Source organism: Kogia breviceps, chromosome 3 (genome assembly GCF_026419965.1).
Source record: "Kogia breviceps isolate mKogBre1 chromosome 3, mKogBre1 haplotype 1, whole genome shotgun sequence".
In the NCBI taxonomy this organism is placed as follows: domain Eukaryota; kingdom Metazoa; phylum Chordata; class Mammalia; order Artiodactyla; family Physeteridae; genus Kogia; species Kogia breviceps.
This window is the reverse complement of record NC_081312.1, coordinates 74,492,909-74,512,138: the sequence shown is the minus strand read 5'-3', so window position 1 is coordinate 74,512,138 and position 19,230 is coordinate 74,492,909. Positions and strand designations below refer to the sequence as shown.

Below are 19,230 nucleotides of genomic sequence, written 5' to 3'. Positions count from 1 at the left end.
CTAAGGACGAACTCCCCCACATTCAACCATGTCCTCTGCCGGCATCGCCCTCAGCCTAGAGTTCCTTCCTTCGAGGGTCAGCGAGAACGCGCTGGACGGGTCCCGAGCAAGCCGTGAAAAGGGAGGAGCCTTGCAAGGATGACCCGGCGAGGGGTCCCCAACCTACGAACAAAAGAAGTGGGTTCTGCTCACGGTGCCCGAGGAGTGAGTGACACGGAAAGTGGGGATGCTGCCCCCCTTCCGGGAGATGGCCCGGGCTGCAGGCGACACGCACAGGGCGTAGCACGCTAGAGCCGACGGGAGGGGTGGGCGCCAGCGCTCTCAGGGTCTCACGCGGCTCGGAGGCGCGGCGCGCATGCTCAGTCCGGCACCTCTCCGGGCGGGGCGGGAGACCCGGCGCTCCGAGGCGGGGGGGAGAAGCGCTCGCGCAGCCGCCCCTCACAGGAGCGGGCTCAGCGGCTGCTGCATCGCTCAGTGCCGGGGCCCTGCCGGAGCCGGGTCTAGCATGTGCCGCGTCTCCCCGGCGGTGGCGACGGCGGCTCCTCTGCAGCAACAGCGGCAGCAACGGCCGCCATGGCCAAGTCCAGCGCGGAGCTCACCCGCGAGCTGCAAGGTACGAGGCTGCGGTGGTCTCCGGGACGCCCCGTCCGGGAGCCTCCCGGACCCAGTGCGTTCCTCCCCGCGGTACACCCCGGTGCCTCCCGCCCCTCATGCATCCGGTTCCAAGGCAGCTCCCTGCCCCTGCATCCCAGCTCGGGGCATCGCTGTCCCAGAGCATCCTCCGCTGCCCCCCTCGCCTCACCCCGTCAGGACCTACGTGTCCCAGAGCCGCCCGTCCTGATCTTCAGTGACAGGTGCAGTCCCTTCACGCTCCCTGGGGCTGACTCTCAGCGATTCTGGCCCACCCCTCGGCGAAGCATCTAGTGTCCCCTCCGGAGAATCCGTTTCCCCGCCGGGTGGGGCCAGGCCAGCCCTGCCGGGTGATGGGAGCTGCCCCAGGTCCTGACCTCCTCTGGCCTCAACACCCTCCCTCCTCTGGGCCCGGCCCTGGAACTGACTCGATAGCCCGCCCAGCGCCCTGCCAGTGGGGCAAAGAAGGGAGTCAGGGAAAAGGGCCTGGACTGGAGCTAAAACCAGGAGCAGGGTCTACTGAAGCTTCTCTACCACAGCCCACATCCCAGCCTGACCCCCTTCTCTCTACCCAACACCCACACCTCACGGCCTCTCCTGTTTGCCTGGTTCTCAGACTCAGACCAAACCAAGGCCTGACCCCCCATCACTGCCAACCCTGACCCCCAGAGGCGGGAACACAGGCTAGCCCACGCAGAGACCAGGACGCTCAAGGATACTCAGAGGCATGCTGCGCTGTGGCGATTTCCCCCAGGTCCACAGGCACACAAGCACAATCATGAGATGTGTGTACACACATCTTTACAGAAACCGCACACGCACGCACGCACGCACACACACGCACACACACTGGGATATCTGGATGATTCTGCCAGCAGATGGGTATGGAACTCATTTAAACACTAACTCCTTCCTACCCCGCAGCTCCCACCCACACCAGAGCTGGCTGGCTCTGTGCCCCTTTCACAACTGCAGACACAGCATACTCATTCACACTTAGCCATCCCCACCAATGTCACACACGGGCTCCCTGGCATCTTCTTTACATGCGTAGTAAAAGGTAGACACTCACACCCAGACCACCTAGAATGCAGCCGAAGGGATACCCTCCACACCCCTACACACTGACTCACTCTGTATGTGTTGACAGCTGCTAGAGTGCACGGGTTGGAAAAATCCTTCACACTCTTCCACGGTGTCACTCAGCTACTGTCCCCCGACTCAGGAACATCAGGAGCCAGAGTTTTCTCCACACCCCACTGCCTTTCTAATAGAAAGAGAAAAGTCACCCAAGAAGGAAAGGTCTCGGTCCCTGTCCTTCTCGGTCTCTCTCTGATTCTCTCTCCTCTCCTCTGCCCCTGCCCCTGGAGAGCCTCGGGTTTGCGGGGGCGGCCAGGGTCAGGGGAGCTCTGAGCAGCCCACCACCCACCTGCAGACAGCATCCGGAGGTGCCTGAGCCAAGCGGCTGTGCTCCAACAACATCGTGTCAAGCTGGAGACAAAGCCCAAGAAGTTCGAGGACCGAGTGCTGGTGAGGACACTGGGCTGGGGGAGGGGAGGGGGGATCAAGAGCACCTGGGCTGGTGAGGGCAAGGAGCCTGGGGGGACAGGGGAGACAGAGGTGGGGGAGAGCTGAGGAGACATAGCCTGGGGGCAGGTGGAGGTTGGACTGGGTGGATGTCTAGGAGTCTAGGGTGGGGCATGTGAGAGAGGGGGGACTTCCAGAGCAGAGGGTCAGCTGACAGAGGGTGCACACAGGCTGAGGGGGCTAACAGAGGGCAGGGTGACTAGGGCCCAGGAAGCTGCCATTTGCTGCTGATATTCTTTTCCCCTCTCTGAAGGCCCTGACCTCCTGGCGCCTCCACCTTTTCCCCCTTAAAGTCCCAGCCAAGGTGAGTTGGGCCGATGAGCCAGAGAGCACCTGGCGTGCTCCCCTCTGAGCCCGGCAGCCAGGCCCTGACCATGAGCTGGGCATCCCCGTGTCCCCTCCCCCCAGGTGGAGAGCTCCTTCAATGTCCTGGAGATCCGCGCCTTCAACACGCTCAGTCAGAACCAGGTGAGCGCCAGGGCTTGGGCCCCACTCCTGGGCCAGCGGGAGGAGGGAGCCCGCATCTGAGGCCCTGCTGCTCCCTGTCCCCCAGATCCTAGTGGAGACAGAGCGTGGCATGGTGAGCATGCGGCTGCCATCAGCTGAGAGTGTGGACCAGGTGACACGACATGTGAGCTCTGCCCTCTCCAAGGTCTGCCCTGGCCCTGGGTGAGTGGCAAAGGAGGAGTCTCTCGGGGGTCAGACAAGGAGACCTCCTTCCCCCTCCCTCCTTCCCCCTCCCTCCTTCCCCTGGGCCCCCAAGACATCAAAGTGAAGAGCTCTTGTGTCCCTATTCCTGCTTTTCCTGGGGATCCAGAAGCTATAACAGGGTAAGAATTGAGAGCCTCTTTCCACCCATCTTGGGATGGATTTGTTCATTTTCCAGGAGTCTAATCCGGCGTGGAAATGCAGACACCCCAGAGGGGCCCCGAGACACATCCCCCAACTCTGAGACTTCCACGTCCACCGCTCACAGTGTCTGCGGTGAGCAGGGGCAGACTTGAGGAAAGTGGGGCCTACACCACCCTGCCCCTTGCTCAGAGTCCTCTGTGTGCGGGGCTTTGCCTTCCCTGAGACTCCACGGCTCCCAGACCTCAGAGGTTCAGGAACCCAGGACACTGGTGCATAAAGTGACCTTGACCTTTCCTTGAACTCCAAGCCTGTTCCCCACCCCCTTACCGCTCAAGGAGCCAGCCCATCTCCTGCCCCACAGGTGGCTTCTCCGAGACCTACGCTGCCCTGTGCGACTACAATGGGCTGCACTGCCGTGAGGAGGTGCAATGGGTGCGTTGGGCCGGGACCGGCAGGCGGGCAGGTGGGACCCAGAGGGAGGGGGCAGAGGAGGAGGAGGAGGGAAGCAGGTGTGAGCCAGTTCCACCTCTCCAAGGATGTGGACACCATCTATCATGCTGAGGATAACCGGGAGTTCAATCTTTTGGATTTCAGCCACTTGGAGAGCCGGTAAGCAGATGGGGTAGAGACTCAAGCCCCCATTCCAGCCCCAGCCCAGCCCTGGCCCTTCTAGGCTCTCCCTTCTGGTCCCACCCACAGTCCCGGCTCTGTCTCCCAGCCCCCACCCCACCTGCCTACCACCCATCTAGGCTTTCCTCAGCCCAACCACCCCAGCCCTAGTCTCTTCCTCCCGGCCCTAGCCACCTGCTCACCACCTTCCTGCCTCCCTCAATCTCCCCACAGAGACTTGGCCCTAATGGTGGCAGCCCTGGCCTACAACCAATGGTTCACCAAACTCTACTGCAAGGACCTGCGGCTGGTAGGGTCTAGGAGGGGCAGTGGGGAGGGGAGAGTACTGCCCTCTCTGGCTCCTGGTCACATGACCCCCTCTGTCCTCAGGGCTCTGAAGTGCTAGAACAGGTGCTACACACCCTGAGCAAGTCGGGGAGCCTCGAAGAGCTGGTGCTGGACAACGCCGGGCTTAAGACGTGAGGCCAGCCTCCTCCTTGGGCAGTGGTACCCCCTTGATGTAGTCTTAGAGCCCCAGAACCTCAGAGCATGATATGGGCCTCTGAACCATCTCATCCAGCTCCTCACCATACAGAAAAGGCCCAAAGAGGGCACAGAGCAAGCCACGCCTAAGCCTCCTGACCCCCAGCTCCACAGCCTTTCCCTGTACCTCCATGCCCCGTCCCCTTCTGCCGTCAGCCACCGAGCAGAGTACGCTGCTCCAGTCTCGAGGACCCTAAGCTGGGCTTTGTCTCAGCACAACTTCCCAGGTATTCCATAGTGATGGCAAGCTCCCTGGCAGGCCCCGAGCTGCTCCCCACCTGCAGGGGCCGCCGACCATTGCAGCCCCAGCCAGGCAGGCAGGTGGAGGAGGAGGGGAAACCCAGGGCCTGGGACAAACACATCCTTCCTCCCCTTCCCTGAAGGGACTTTGTCCAGAAGCTGGCCGGGGTATTTGGGGAGAACGGGAGCTGTGTGCTGCATGCCCTCACTCTGTCCCACAACCCCATCGAGGACAAGGGTGAGCCCCAGCCCTGAATTCTACCCCCCATCACAACTTAGACCCCTATCCCAGCCCAGAGCCCAACCCGGTCTGAACAGGGGCTCTCCGACCTGATGCCAGCCCCTGCCCCAATATGCCATCCTTGACCCCAGGCCCATACCCCACTCAAGCGCCCAGTCTGACTCTGCACCACCTGCCCCCACTGCCCGTATCTCAGTGGGCCCCTTTATCTCTCCACTCCCCAGGTTTCCTCAGCCTGAGCCAGCAGCTCCTCTGCTTCCCCACTGGCCTCACCAAACTGTGCCTGGCCAAGACTGCCATTTCCCCTCGAGGTACTTGCCCCAGGACCCCTGACCTCTGACTCTGACCCTCCCCCAGCACTGCCTGGGTGTCGAGTCCCAGAGGTGTACCCATACACTCACACAGCATCCCGGAGACCAAAGAAGGGAAAGGAGCCACATTTGGAGAGCGGGGAAGAGTTGTATGCAAGGGGAAGAGTTCGGGGGTGGGGGGCGGTGGCCAACCCAGCCCAGTGCCCGCTGTGCTCAGGGCTCCAGGCGCTGGGCCAGACCTTCGGGGCCAACCCGGCCTTTGCCAGCTCCCTTCAATACCTGGACCTGAGCAAGAACCCTGGGCTGCTCGCCACAGATGAGGCCAACGTGAGTCCACGAATATAGCCTCAAGCCCCTGCAGAGGCCCACTCGGGCTTCAGGGCCTGGGGTCTCTGCCCTTTAGCCCTGGGGAAGGGAGGGGTTCTGTCACCCCTTCACCTGCAACCCCTCTGTCCTTCCTTCCCAGGCCCTCTACAGTTTCCTGGCCCAGCCCAATGCCCTGGTGCACCTGGACCTGGCGGGGACTGACTGCGCCATCGACTTGGTGAGGGGTTGGTGACGGCGGAGCCAGCCTGTGGTGATCTGGGGAGTCTGGGGTGGGTCACCCCCTCCTTGAGTACAGAGGTGGGCAGAGCTGGCAGGATGGCATCAGGTTCAGCTGAATTACAAATCAACACCGAAGCTCACACCTGTGCAGCACTTTATCTGTGCGCCGCCAAGGCTGTGCTGGCTGTGCCTAGAAGCCAGCCCGGATCCATTCCTCAGCCGTGAGCCCCAGTGCAGCGCTGAGTCCACCGGAGGAAAGGACTCCTTCCCTAACTTGAACCAGGCACCTTACGAGCCTGTGGGCTCCCTGGCTTTACACATCCACTGCCTATGAGCCTCTCACCCCCTGGGGGCCAGGCAGGTGGGAGTAGACCCACCTTCCACAGGGGGGAAACTGAGGCTTGAAGAGACTAAGTGGGCAGGCACAGCGGGGCTCGCACAGACTGACCGCAGAGGGAGAAGCGCCAAGACCTTGGTGGGGAGGGAGGAGGGAGTCCTCGTCACCCCTCCCGGCAGCCCTCCCAGCCCCGTGAGACGCACCCTGTCTCCACCCCACAGCTTCTGGGCGCCCTGCTCCACGGCTGCTGCTCCCACCTCACCTACCTCAACCTGGCGCGCAACAGCTGCTCCCACAGGTGGGAGCACGGGGGTGCAGGGAGGGGCGGGGCAAGTCGTGGACACCCCCTCCCTTGCTGACCCCAGGCATCTCCGCAGGAAGGGCCGGGAGGCCCCGCCTGCCTTCAAGCAGTTCTTCAGCAGCACCTACACTCTGAGCCACATCAACCTGTCGGCCACGAGGCTGCCCCTGGAGGCCCTCAGGTCGGGTGGGTGCAGGGTTGGGGGGCGTCCGAGGGGGAACCCTGGGAGTAGGGGGTGAGGGGTAAAGGCGGGCCTGCTGACCTTCCTCCCACAGGGCGCTGCTCCAGGGCCTCTCCCTCAACAGTCACCTCAGCGATCTGCACCTGGACCTCAGCAGCTGTGAGGTGAGCCCTCATTCCCCCCCCATCACCCCACCGTTCATTTCCCTAAGTCAAGCTCTGGCTCCGTCCTGCCTCCGCGCTACCCCTCAGAGACCCCCCCGCCCTGACCTCACCCCCACTTTCCCCTGTCCGTCTGTGGTCTTTGGCCCTCTTTCTAGAGGTCATTTTCAGTCTCCAGGATCTCCTCGCTGACCGCTTTGGGGTGGGAGATACCAGGCTTTCCCACCAGATGGCAGGAGCAAGCTGTCTCCAGAGCAGCGGCCTGGAGATTTTTCTGGCTGAAGGGAGGGGAGAGAGCCCTAGGGAAGGATCTGAGATAGAGAAGGGGCCTCTAGATTTCACACCCGAGAAGACCTGGTATGACCTTGAATCCTGGCATGACTCCTCTTATCCCTAAGCATTAAAGGTGCCCTGTCTTCCACTCACACCCTGTCCCTGCAGCTCCGCTCAGCTGGAGCCCAGGCTTTGCAGGAGCAGCTGTGGGCTGTCACCTGTGTGGGCAGCCTGGATCTGTCAGACAATGGTGAGTGGGGGCACTTCCCTTCCTGGGGGCCAGGTGGGGACAGGGGCCTAGAGCACGGGGGAGAAGCCTTAAGGAGACTCCAGTGAGCCTCAGGCCTCAATGCCAGGCCTCTCCCATCTACTGGCCAGGGTTCGACTCGGACCTCCTGACACTGGTGCCCGCACTTGGCAAGAACAAGTCCCTCAAGCACCTGTTCCTGGGCAAGAACTTCAATGTCAAGGCCAAGTGAGGCCCCCTCCCTATACCCACAGACCCTCACTCCATCATCCGCCTATCCTTGTGGCTCACTGTGTTACCCTTGACCGCCTCTCCGCTGCTCCACTAACATGACCCCAGCCCCTTCCCCTTCTACTCTGAGCCCTGACTCCCCGCAGGACCCTGGAGGAGATCCTCCACAAGCTGGTGCAGCTGATCCAGGAAGAGGACTGTGTGAGTGCCTGGGCCTGGGAGGGGAGCTGCAGTGACAGGGGCTGCAGGGACTGGGCTAAACCCCCCACTTGCCCACACAGTCCTTGCAGTCACTGTCAGTGGCAGACTCCCGGCTGAAGCTTCGCACCAGCATCCTCATCAACGCCCTGGGCAGCAACACCTGCCTGGCGAAGGTGGATCTGAGTGGCAATGGCATGGAGGACATCGGGGCCAAGATGCTCTCTAAGGCCCTGCAGATAAACTCCTCCCTCAGGTGGGGCCCACACCTGGACCCTCTCACCTAGAGCCCCAGCCCTCCCCCCCACACATACATGCCCTCCCTGCTGCCTCGCTGCTCTGTACCCCAGCTTCCAGGAGACCCTTAGTCCCAGGACCATCTCTGAGTCAGCCTCATTACCCAGGAAAGGAGGGAAGGCTCCCGAGGGGGATGTGTCCCCTCCCACTAAGAGAGACCCCGAGGGAGGGGTAATACGCTGATGCTCACCCTTTCCCCAGAACTATCCTATGGGATCGGAACAATACATCTGCCCTAGGCTTTCTGGACATTGCAAGGGCCCTGGAGAGGTGAGTAGACCAGGGCCCTGCCCTGATCCTAGCCCCCAGCTTCCCTATACCTGGACCAGGCCTGAACTACACCAGCCCCACCCCAGTCCACCTGACCTACTCGCATAGAAATGTTAGGAAGGACCACAGAAGAGGGAAATGGTCAGCAAGAGGTGGGGTCTGGGGAGCAAGAGCCTCTCCTGCCTGCCTCTATCCCACCCAGCTAAGCCACTCTGTCCTACAGCAACCATACGCTGCGCTTCATGTCCTTCCCCGTGAGCGACATCTCCCAAGCCTACCGCAGCGCCCCTGAGCGTACCGAGGACGTCTGGCAGAAGGTGGCGGCCTGAGCAGGGTGGAACCCGAGGGGCAGGGGCCAGCCCACATCCCCTGGCCCTCACCCCACCCACTCATCATCATCTCCAGATCCAGTGGTACTTGGTGAGGAACAACCATTCTCAGACGTGCCCGCAGGAACAGGCTTTCAGGCTGCAGCAGGGCCTGGTGACCAGCAGCGCCGAGCAAGTAAACGTTTCCCTCCGAGACACAGGGAGCACACGTGGGGCACACAGGGCACAGGGCTGATGTGATGGAGCGCAGGTCGGGGCGGGAGGGGTCATGAGAGAGGCATCGTGTGGTGCCCATAAGTGGATTGAGCATGTGGGAGAGCAAAAAGACAGGACGTGCAGAAAGTGGGCCCCAAACATGAGAGAACACGTGAGCAAACAGCAGGGGTCCCAGACAGGGGGTCTCAGGACTGTGGGAGCTCCACTGAGCGTTCAAGAGGGCATCCCAAGAAGAAGAGGGAACAGGCCATCGGGAGACATCACCCTTACCCCTGTCAGTGCCAGCACCAGTAGTACTGCTCAAGGGGGCCCAGAAATGGGGTGCCTGGGGGCCCACCTGGGAAGGTGAAGATGCGGGAGTCCCCCCTAACACTCCTGCCACCTGTGCTGCAGATGCTGCAGCGGCTGTGTGGACGGGTGCAAGAGGAGGTTCGGGCGCTGAGGCTGTGCCCCCTGGAGCCCGTGCAGGATGAGCTGCTGTATGCTCGGGACCTCATCAAGGATGCCAAGAACTCCCGGGCGGTGAGCCCTCCGCAGCCCCACCATCCCCTGACAGTCTAGAGAGCCCAAGAAGGCCAGCGTGCCAGCCCAGGAGTGCCCATGGATGGCACTGCCTATCCCCCCAAGTTTTCATGGCCTCCTAGGCCAGGGACCCAGCGAGGCCAGACTCTGACCTTCTGATCAGAGCCCCTTTCTTCCCCAGCTGTTTCCCAGCCTCTATGAGCTGGGCCACATGCTGGCCAACGACGGACCCGTGAGGCAGAGGCTGGAGTCAGTAGCCAGTGAGGTGTCCAAGGCCGTGGACAAGGAGCTGCAGGCAAGTCCTGGGGAGGGAGCCCGGTGCTGACCAAGGCCCTGAGCCGAGGGCCGAGGCCAGCACGGGAAGATTACCGCGGGCAAGAAGGAGTGGCAGAGCTGAGACCACCTACACTCCCATTGTGCCAAGGTGTTGCTAGAGAACCGGTCTTGGATATTTGCTGCTCGTTTCAACCTTAGCCCCTGAACTCTGAGCTCTCCCTCTGGACTCTGATCCTTGGACTGACTCTCCCCTGTCCATGTGTCCATGTGGTAGGATGAAAAGGACACTGACCAGGATGCGGGGAAGCCTGAGTGTCCAAGGCTCTGCTGCTAACCAGCCCTGTGACCTTGGCCGGCCCCTCAGTCTCCCCACGGGGGGCTGGAATAGACAGGCTGGAGTCTCTTCCACTGTGGTGCCAGCCCTGACCCTGCCCTCCTTGGGGCTCTGGCCTCCTTTCCTCACGTACTAGGTGATCCTGGAGTCCATGGTCAGCCTAACGCAAGAGTTATGCCCTGTGGCCATGCGGGTGGCTGAAGGGCACAACAAGATGCTGAGCAATGTGGCTGAGCGCGTCACTGTGCCCCGGAACTTCATCCGAGGGGCGCTGCTGGAGCAGGCGGGGCAGGACATTCAGAACAAGCTGGAGTGAGAGGCGGGGTTGGGGCTGGAGGTGGGGTTGGACTTGGCCTGGAGCACTTAGGGACTTGGTGGGGGGGCCAGCCATCAGCAATGAATAATGAATGACACAATCTACATTACAAGGGATGAATCTTCAACCAACTGCAACCTTGCTATTTAGGGTCTGACTCTTCTTTGCCCTAGCAGTCTAAATGCTGAGCTGGGGTTTAGGAGTCCGAACAGTGCACGCACGTGTACATGTACACACAGCCGCGCACATATCCCCAGGCACTGACCTCTAGAAACAGAGCACAGCCTCCTCGGAGGTGTGGACAAAGAATAGGGGTGCATGGACTGCGCTGCCCATCCCCCCAAGTTTTCATGGCCCCTAGAGCTCTCTGTCGTTCCAGTCTGGGTGCCACCTCTCACCAAAATGAAGACAAATTATTACACAAACCCGTGAAATGGCCAAGCTCAAGAAGTGCTGGTTCCTGCTCTTACAGCAGAGACGGGCAGAATTCACTCAACACCTCAGTTTACCTCGCTCTGTTCCACTGGAGCTCCAGGGGCTGGACCCAGAGCCCCTCTGCCCCTCCTTCCCCTCAGTTCCTCTTCGGCCACCCTCCCCCTCCACACACCCCTAGGCTGGAAGGTCTGTGGGTGGAGCTGGGTGGTGGATCCCAGGTGCCTCGTACAGCAGCCGTGTTCTCCGTGGGCGGTCAGGGTGGCTGGCCCACTCCCTCAGGCGTCTGGGGAAGGCTGGGGCAGAGGCTCAGGCGCAGGGAAGGAGGAGCTGAGCCACCCCCCTGTGCCCACAGTGAAGTGAAGCTCTCGGTCGTCACCTACTTGACCAACTCCATAGTAGACGAGATCCTGCAGGAGCTGTACCACTCCCACAAGAGCCTGGTAAGACTTCTGAGCCTCAGCCAGGCCCAGACATGTCCTCCACCCCACATCACCCGCATTTCCCCTCACCAGCCCTCCCTGTCAAGGTCCTGGGCGGTGGGCGGCTTCCTTGGGATCCTGTTCACACCTGTCCTTCCCTAGGCCCGACACCTGGCCCAGCTAAAGACACTGTCAGATCCGCCAGGGGGACCGTGCCAAGGACAGGATCTGTCCTCCCGGGGCCGAGGCCGGAACCATGACCATGACGAGACCACAGATGATGAACTTGGGACCAACATCGTGAGCAACCCCACTCCCCTCCTTAACCTTGGTCCTGCCCCTGACCCTGCAAAGCGCTGTCCCCTTCTACTTCCCTGGACTCCACTCTCTGCCCCTCGCCGGGTCTCATCCCCTCGTCCCGACCCTGCCCAGCCTCTTCCCTTGTCCCATTGCCTCAGCCGCCTAAGAACAGGGAAGCGGGATAGACTCTAAAGAGAAGGCTTTATGAGGAATGGGAGGCTCCAGGTGAGGCTCCTGGGGTTTGCCACCTGGCCCCACCGTATGCCTCCGTCTCTGCAGGACACCATGGCCATCAAAAAGCAGAAGCGCTGCCGCAAGATCCGGCCGGTGTCTGCCTTCATTAGTGAGTCTTCCAGCCTCCCCGCTGATGGCCCTGATTCCCTTTCTTTTATCTCTGCCTCTGCAGCCTGCTTCCTCCCTGTCCCTCCTGCTAGTCCCTCTAACGCTGCTCTCCCCACAGGTGGGAGCCCTCAGGACATGGAAAGCCAGCTGGGGAGCCTGGGGATCCCCCCTGGCTGGTTCTCAGGACTCGGGAGCAGCCAGCCCACAGCTAGTGGCTCCTGGGAAGGTCTATCTGAGCTGCCCACTCATGGCTACAAACTAAGGCATCAAACACAAGGGAGGCCCCGGCCCCCCAGGACCACCCCTCCGGGACCTGGTCGGCCCAGCGTGAGTCCCTAATGCCTCACAAGAGGACCAAGTTCACTTAGCAGTGCCAGAGCCAGAGATTCTAGCTCTAGGACACCAAAGCCAGAGGTACTAGCCTTGGGGCATCGGGCAGGGCCCCAGGCAGGCCATGGAACAGAAGAGGAGTTTTCCAGATTGGATGGAGCTAGACCTTGTCACAGATAGGAAATGTCTGTCTGCCAGACAGTGGCAGTTCTCATTTTGGTGAGAGAGAGAGTCAAGAGCCACCAAGTTTAAGAAATGCCCAGGTATCCTGAAGTCTAAGTTTCCATGGGGCCAAGAAGAGGCAAGTCAAAGTCCAAAGGGGAAGGCTTTGAGTGAATGGGAGGAGGGCTTCCTCACCCAGATGGTATATCCTACAGGACTTTCCTCCCAGCAGGCGCCAGTAGCTGGGACCCGTCAGGAGAACGGGACGGCCACCCGCCTGGATGAGGGGCTGGAGGACTTCTTCAGCCGAAGGGTTATGGATGAAAGCTCCAGGTGTGGTACCCAGGCACACTCCCAATTTCAGGAGGCGCCGAGTCCCTGGAGGGCTCCCATCTCCCAGAGAGGCCTCTCCAATGGCAGTGCCCCAAAGCCAGTCTCTCTGGGAGATTTCCCCCACATTCTCTTTCCTCCGCACCGAGCCCTTAGTTCCCATGTTCTCTGAATCCCCTCAGGACAGCAGAAAAGAATGGGGCCAGAGTGAACCACCACAGGGGGATTGGGGTTGGGGCTATAGCAGGCCCTGGAATGGGGTGACGGTTAGTGGTACCAGGCCTGGAGGGTGTGTTCTGTCACTGTCCTGCACAGACTCCCTGGCATCTCTCCAGAAGGAACTGGGTCACTTGGAGAGGCTGAGAGGAGATGGTGGGAGGGGTGCCTGGGAGGGAAGAGGCTGCTGGAGGGTTGTGACAGGGGAGGTGAGGAAATAATCCCCTGAGAATAGGTGGAAAGGGTTATGGAGCGGCAGGAAAGACTAGACGAGACAGGACAGCTGGAGGTTCCGGAGAGTCAGGACTGGCCTAACGCCAGCGCCACTCTGGGCCCTGAACGACCTTGGCATCAGACCTAGGTATATCCCCACGACTTTGTCACTAACTCACCCCGACCCTGCCCAGCTACCCCCGGACTCTGAGGACCCTGCGGCCAGGCCTCTCGGAGCCGCCACTCCCTCCACTCCAGAAGAAGAGGCGCCGAGGCTTGTTTCACTTTCGCCGGCCCCGGAGCTTCAAGGGGGACAGCGGGCCAGGGTCCCCCACCATCGGGCTCCTCCTCCCTCCGCCCCCGCCCCCACCCCCGACTCAGGAGAGCCCCCCCAGCCCAGATCCCCCCAGCCTTGGCAATAATTCCTCCCCCTGCTGGAGCCCAGAAGAGGAGAACAGGCTCCTCCCTGCATTTGGTGGGGGCCGGGGGCCTTCCTTCTGCAGGAAGATGGTAAGTGAGGCAGGGGTGCTGAGTCCTGGTTTGCTGCCCCACACATAGCCCATCCACGCACCCCACCCTAGGCAATTAATGGGAGACTGGTAGGACTCGGGAACTTTGTCATTCCAGTTCCTCGCTCCTGGGCTCCCTGGGCTAAGCCTGGTGACCCAGCGCATGCTGGGAGTCCACCATGCAAATAAGGACAGTGGAAGGACTCCTCAGAGGGTCTGGATAGGGCTTCCCCTGGCAGGGTCCTCTGAGGGGTTGGGGCCCTCCCCTGCTCCCTTGCTGCCTGTGGAGCCCCTTCTCCATCGGGAACTGATTCTAAACCCGAAACCTTGTTCCAGGGCACCGACGGGGCAGAGCCTGGGGACGGGGGCCAGGCCCCTGGGACAGCACAGCAGCCAAGGGTCCACAGTGTCGCCCTTCCTGGGTTGGGAAGAGCCAAGGGTTGGAGCTTCGATGGGAAACAAGAGGTGAGCGGAACCTGGGGAGGCGAACTGAGGGTCCCGTGGGTCCCTGCATACCACCCTCCCCTCCCCACGGCCCTGCAGTTGGTAGGTCAGTGGAGAGAGTGGTGTTCTGGAGTAGAAGGTGTCAGCTGCAGTTCTGCCTCTACACTTGCTGTGCAACCCTGGACAAGTCACTCTGGAGCCTCTGCTTCCTCATAAAGTGTGTAGCCCTAAAAATGCTTACCTCTAGAGCTGTTTCCCAAATTTTGGTGACTTGATTACCACCTTTATGACTGCTTTTCACCTTCTCCACATACCATGGCATTATTTACATAATATTTTTATTTAAATCAACTCACTTTTTTTTTAAATAAATTTATTTACTTATTTATTTATTTATTTATAGCTGTGTTGGGTCTTCGTTGCTGCATGCAGGCTTTCTCTAGCTGCGGCAAGCAGGGGCTACTCTTCGTTGCAGTGTGCGGGCTTCTCATTGCGGTGGCTTCTCTTTTTGAGGAGCACGGGCTCTAGGCGCGTGGGCTTCAGTAGTTGTGGTTCGTGGGCTCTAGACCGCAGGCTCAGTAGTTGTGGCGCACGGGCTTCGTTGCTCTACGGCATGTGGGATCTTCCCGGACCAGGGCTCAAACCTGTGTCCCCTGCATTGGCAGGCGGATTCTCAACCACTGAGCCAGCAGAAAATCCCTCAACTCACCTTTTTAAACTCAGTCTGGACCTAAGCATTATCATCTTTAGAATCACAGGCTTGTTGTACTAGTCATGTTTTTTTCTACTACACATAAAATAAACACATATTAAAATAGCTGTATGTTCATTCGTGTGAACCATTTCTTATGCCCCTAGGGGTGGTATGAGTGCCACTCTTTGGGGAAAACAGTCTGAATGTCTAGGGACTAATGGGATGCTAGAGCAGAAGCCACTTGCTAACTGCAGTCCCCATGCAGAAGGGACTTTTTTTATGACCTGACTCAGCTGTCCTTTCAGGGCCCAGGCCCAGACCTGGAGGGCAGCGTCCAGCCTTGGCAGAAACGGCGCTCGTCGGACGATGCAGGTGAGAATGATCGCCCTCACGTCCTTCCTTTGCCCCATCTCTCAGGGCCCCTGCTAACATGCCTTTTTTCCCTTTCCCCTTTCCCCTTTCCCATCCCCTCCCTCCACTCCAGGGCCTGGAGCCTGGAAGCCCCCACCACCACCCCAAAGCACCAAGCCGAGCTTCAGTGCCATGCGCCGAGCAGAGGCCACGTGGCATATAGGTATGGAAAGCCTCTTCTCTGGCAGCAGCTCTGAAGGCCCGGGTTATGTCCAAAGAGACAGAAGCCAACTAAGGGGGGGCAGTAAAATGTCAACACTGTGCAAATGCTTCAGGATAGCTACAAAACTACATCCAAAAGAAACAAACAACCCAATGCAAAGAAAGGTCCCACGGAACAGAAGTGGCTTTGCCAGGCTTAGCCTACAAGGAACACTTTGTGGGTGGTTCGGGGAATTCTCTAGAGCGGGGGCCATCAGCAGAACGGCACCCTCTGTAAAGAAGGACTCTCTCTGCACCCCAGCTGGGGAAAGGGTGGGCAGTACCAGCCATACCAGGCCCACCTCCAACACTCCAGTCTCCCCCAAAAATAGTTCACCAGGCCATCCTCCACTCATGCAGAAAGGTACCCCACAGCAGGGGCAAGAGCCCCCTGCCTCGGAGGTCAGACACCCTGGGTGTTAAGTGCTGGCTCAGTCAGCCAGCACTTAACACCCAGGTTATTCACCTTCCAGAATAAAGGGGGGGGGGGTAAATCATAGTATGACACCTCCCTTCTGCTGGGTTCAGAGCACCTTTCACTTAGGGAGCAGCTAAAGGAAAGCTGGTCAGCTCTGGCATCAGCCTCAGTTCCCCCAGGTCTGGAATGTGACCCTCCAGCAACAGTGACAGGGACAAATCTCCCTGGAGAGGTTGACACTCCCTTCCCTCCTCCACTCCCACCCCAGCATAAGGGCGCCGTGCAGAGCCAGGTTGGCCCGAGGTTTGGCAGTGCCTGTGCTCCGGCCCCGCCCTCCAAGGCCAACCCAGCACCGGGGTCATCTTCGCTGATGATCCCATCCCACACACAGACTAGTTAAGACACCGGAAGGGGGGGCTCCATCCTTCATTTAGGAGACGGTGATTGTCGGGTGCTCCCTGAGCACACCCTAACCGCAAGCACCCTCCTGGGCTTCCTCACCGCACCTCACAGATACACACACAGACAACCCCAAACACGTGGCACGTCCTTGGACCCAGGGTGCCTAAAGCTATGGAGGCAGGGTATGGGGGGAATGGTGAGGGTGCCAGGCACCTCTCCTCCAGACTCACCATCTAAATCAGACTGGCAGAGAGTTCTAGGAGTGCCAGGTTGCAGCCTTGGCAGGGCGCCGGGGCACTGCAGCCCTGGATGGGCAGCCATGCCTGTGGATCCGGCAGGCTGCGGGCCCTGGCTCTGTCCCTGCTCTTCAAGAGGGTCAGCCAGAGCCCCCTGCAGAGGTGACAGGCTCAGGAGGATCCTGGGGACCGTGAGAGCAGAAGGGGACATCCGAGGCAGAGACACGGGAGCAAATGGGCTTGGAGGGGAAGGTTCTGGCCTCCAGGGCTTCACAGGGACAAGGGACGGGGAGGGCTGTGCAAGAATGTCTTTTCCTGCAGTTTCTTCTCTCTTCCCATCCCCCAGCTGAGGAGAGCGCCCCCGCCCCCAACCACAGCTGCCAGAGCCCCAGCCCAGCATCCCAAGATGGGGAGGAGGAGAAGGAGGGGCCCCTATTCCCAGAGAGGGCGGTTCCTGCCAGGAACGCCAAGGTGAGAGCCAGCAAGGCGGCGGGGAGGGCACTTTGAGGAGGCAGAAGGACAAACTAACTGACTGAGCATCTTCCTTCTGTGCCGGCTACAGGACCCTCCTTTAGCTCTGCGGCCCCCCAAGCCGGTGGCTGTGCACAGGGGCCGCCGGCTCCCCCAGGAGCCAGGGGGCAGGGAGGAGGCTGAGACTGGGGGTGCGGCCCCAGGAATGAACAAACCCCGACTGAGGCTGGGCTCCCAGCAGGACCAAGAGGAGCCTGAGGTCCAAGGTCTGCCACCTGGCTAAAGAGGGTGTGGGGCACCTCTGGGGCCTTGCTGCCCACATCGGGTCCCTTCCTGGGCACAGGATGAGTGACAGACAGCCAGAAGTCACAGCCTGGATGAGTGCGCAGCCTGTGAGCCCCACTCATGGGCCAGGCCTGCCTTGACTGTCATTTCAGGGCCCCCAGATCCGGGCCGCCGGACTGCCCCCGTAAAGCCCAAGAGGACACGGCGGGCACAGTCCTGTGACAAGCTGGAGCCTGATAGAAGACAGCCCCCTGACCCCACAGGTGCCAGAGGGGTGGGCTAGAGGGTGGTCCCCCTTCCTACCCATCCATGTGACGAGGCCGCCCACAGGGCGTGGCTGGCTCTCCCTGCCTGGGAAACAGGACTCCCTGGATTTCCCCCAGCAGGAGCCAGCGAGCCAGGAACAGGGTGACAGCCGCTGCAGCACCCCCCCAGCCCTCCTCTCGACATGTGCCTCACAAGGACTCAGATCCCCACCCATCCCCGCACCTCCAGGCCCTTCTGCCAGCCCCTGTTCCCCAGGCGCAGTACAGCAGGATGAGGCCTGGGGGACATGATGTGGGGGACAGGAAGGGAGGGAGCAGCCTGGAGAGAGAGGCTCTGCTTGCTCTGCAGACCTGGGGGGTGGGGGGTGTCTCCTCACCTGGGAGGGCAGATCTGTCCCTCTGTCCCCAGGGGCTCTCTCTCCACTTGTATAGAATAAAAAAACCAAAATCACCACCTGCCCAAGTCTCTGCTGTTTTCCCCATTCTCTGCTCCTGTTCCCCACCAGCTGCTCCCCTTCCCTCAAGCCCCACAGTGGGGAAAAGTGGGGAACATCCCCCCAGAGATGGGGCTAGAGCTCTAAGGGAAGAGGCAGGAAAGACTGGAGAGCTGCTGGATGGGAGGGGACTCAGAAGTCCCCAAGCAGGGTGGCTGTTATGTGCAGGGTCTTGCCTGAGCTGGCTGGAGAAGCGGGGGAACCAACACCAGTGTGTGTTGGGCTTTGGGGTGGTGCAGTGGGATTGGGGAGATCCCAGTGTCCCAGGAAGAGACTGGGGAGCAGTGTGCTCTGTGTGTGTGTGTGTGTGTGTGTGTGTGTGTGTTTACACACAGGCAGGCTCACTAATGGTGGAATTAAATGGTGTTGTGTCCTCCTGGGGGCACCATCAGTAGTCAGAAATCTCGACAGTAGAGTGGCCTGCAGGTGAGCGCAAGTGTCTAGGGCAGGAGAAGATCAATAATTAAAATTAATCGTTTCTCATCAGTGTACTAACAAATACCAGCTTGGCATTCAAGACTGGGCTCAAGGACTTCCCTGGCAGCGCAGTGGTTAAGAATCCGCCTGCCAACGCAGGGGACATGGGTTCGAGCCCCGGTCGGGGAAGATCCCACATGCCGCAGAGCAACTAAGCCCGTGCGCCACAACTACTGAGCCTGCATGCCACAACTACTGAAGCCTGCGTGCCTCGAGCGCGTGCTCCACAGCAAGAGAAGCCACCGCGGTGAGAAGCCCGCGCACCGCAACGAAGAGTAGACCCCACTCACCGCAACTAGAGAAAGCCCGCGTGCAGCAGTGAAGACCCAATGCAGCCAAAAATAAATACATTTATATAAAAAAAAAAAGACTGGGCTCAATAACCTCTTCCTCTGTGAAGCCCTTCCTGATGTCTTCCCCTGACTCATCCAAATTGAGCCCTCCCTCTTTGTGGCCCACTGCATCCTGAATAGGTCCATACTTTGCACCTGTCATACCTCATTGCATTTGTGCATTGGCTGATCATCTCTGTGTGATTTTTGTTCCATATACACGTACCTCCCCCAGGGGCAGGAGCTGGGTCTTAATTACCTGTGTAGCCCCAACCTCTGGCACAGTGCCTGGCATCCAGGAAATGCTCAATAAATGGCTGCTACCTTAATACACAAGCAGCTTCGGGGATGGCGGGTGAAGACGTCTTGGTGACCCCTCTGTCATACTCATCCCAGATCACCATGTACCCAAATGTCTTCACGCATGGCATGCAGCTTCCCGGGCAATTGCTCACTTCCCCTGGCCTCACTAGAGAATGATTGTCTTGTTTCCTTGAGATCTGTGTGTGGCACGGCCCATCCCACAAGGATGTGGCCATATGAGCTGAATCTCGGGGTGGAGGGGGGAGTTGTGGGTACCAGGAAGATGCCTCAGGAATCAGTCCAGCACATCTCCCCCTATCTTCAGGGGGCTTCGCGTTGACCAGGATGTGACACTGTGTGCCCTTAAGCAATTGTGTCCATTTCCTCGTCTCCCTGTTAAAAGGTGGCTAGGGAACTTTGCATTCTCAAAGCTATGAGCCTCAGCATGGTACATGATGGTTTTTAAGAAGCACGTGAAGATCTCCATTCTGT

General features: G+C 60.0%; 1 protein-coding gene across 4 annotated transcripts; it reads left to right on the top strand.

Annotated features, from left to right (window-relative positions):
• Positions 1-422: 422 nt before the first annotated feature.
• On the top strand, positions 423-17,583 carry CARMIL3 (capping protein regulator and myosin 1 linker 3). 4 transcript variants are annotated; one of them, XM_067028684.1, is made up of 40 exons: positions 423-613; positions 2,066-2,160; positions 2,471-2,521; positions 2,626-2,685; positions 2,771-2,886; positions 3,104-3,201; positions 3,431-3,501; positions 3,605-3,678; positions 3,913-3,988; positions 4,069-4,157; positions 4,605-4,699; positions 4,927-5,013; positions 5,231-5,340; positions 5,480-5,557; positions 6,118-6,194; positions 6,274-6,378; positions 6,473-6,542; positions 6,981-7,062; positions 7,191-7,287; positions 7,437-7,491; positions 7,572-7,744; positions 7,987-8,055; positions 8,279-8,372; positions 8,461-8,559; positions 8,994-9,122; positions 9,304-9,417; positions 9,869-10,044; positions 10,836-10,923; positions 11,065-11,202; positions 11,482-11,545; positions 11,663-11,871; positions 12,269-12,369; positions 12,990-13,305; positions 13,641-13,769; positions 14,748-14,814; positions 14,927-15,016; positions 16,457-16,581; positions 16,673-16,847; positions 17,019-17,129; positions 17,253-17,583. In XM_067028684.1, exons 1-40 carry the CDS (start codon positions 574-576, stop codon positions 17,276-17,278), a joined length of 4,119 nt encoding a protein of 1,372 aa, XP_066884785.1. In that variant the 5' UTR covers positions 423-573; the 3' UTR covers positions 17,279-17,583. The 4 variants fall into 4 exon arrangements, with proteins under 4 accessions (XP_066884785.1, XP_066884784.1, XP_066884783.1 ...); XM_067028683.1 differs by having other exon boundaries at positions 17,250-17,583; XM_067028682.1 differs by having other exon boundaries at positions 12,266-12,369; positions 17,250-17,583.
• Positions 17,584-19,230: the final 1,647 nt, after the last annotated feature.

Bases quoted from the DNA above. Each gene is read 5' to 3' on its own strand.
- CARMIL3 (XM_067028682.1), top strand. From the start codon at position 574: ATGGCCAAGTCCAGCGCGGAGCTCACCCGCGAGCTGCAAG. The intron at 2,161-2,470 runs GTGAGGACACTG...CCCTCTCTGAAG, and splicing joins AGTTCGAGGACCGAGTGCTG to GCCCTGACCTCCTGGCGCCT. The intron at 14,815-14,926 runs GTGAGAATGATC...CCTCCACTCCAG, and splicing joins GCGCTCGTCGGACGATGCAG to GGCCTGGAGCCTGGAAGCCC.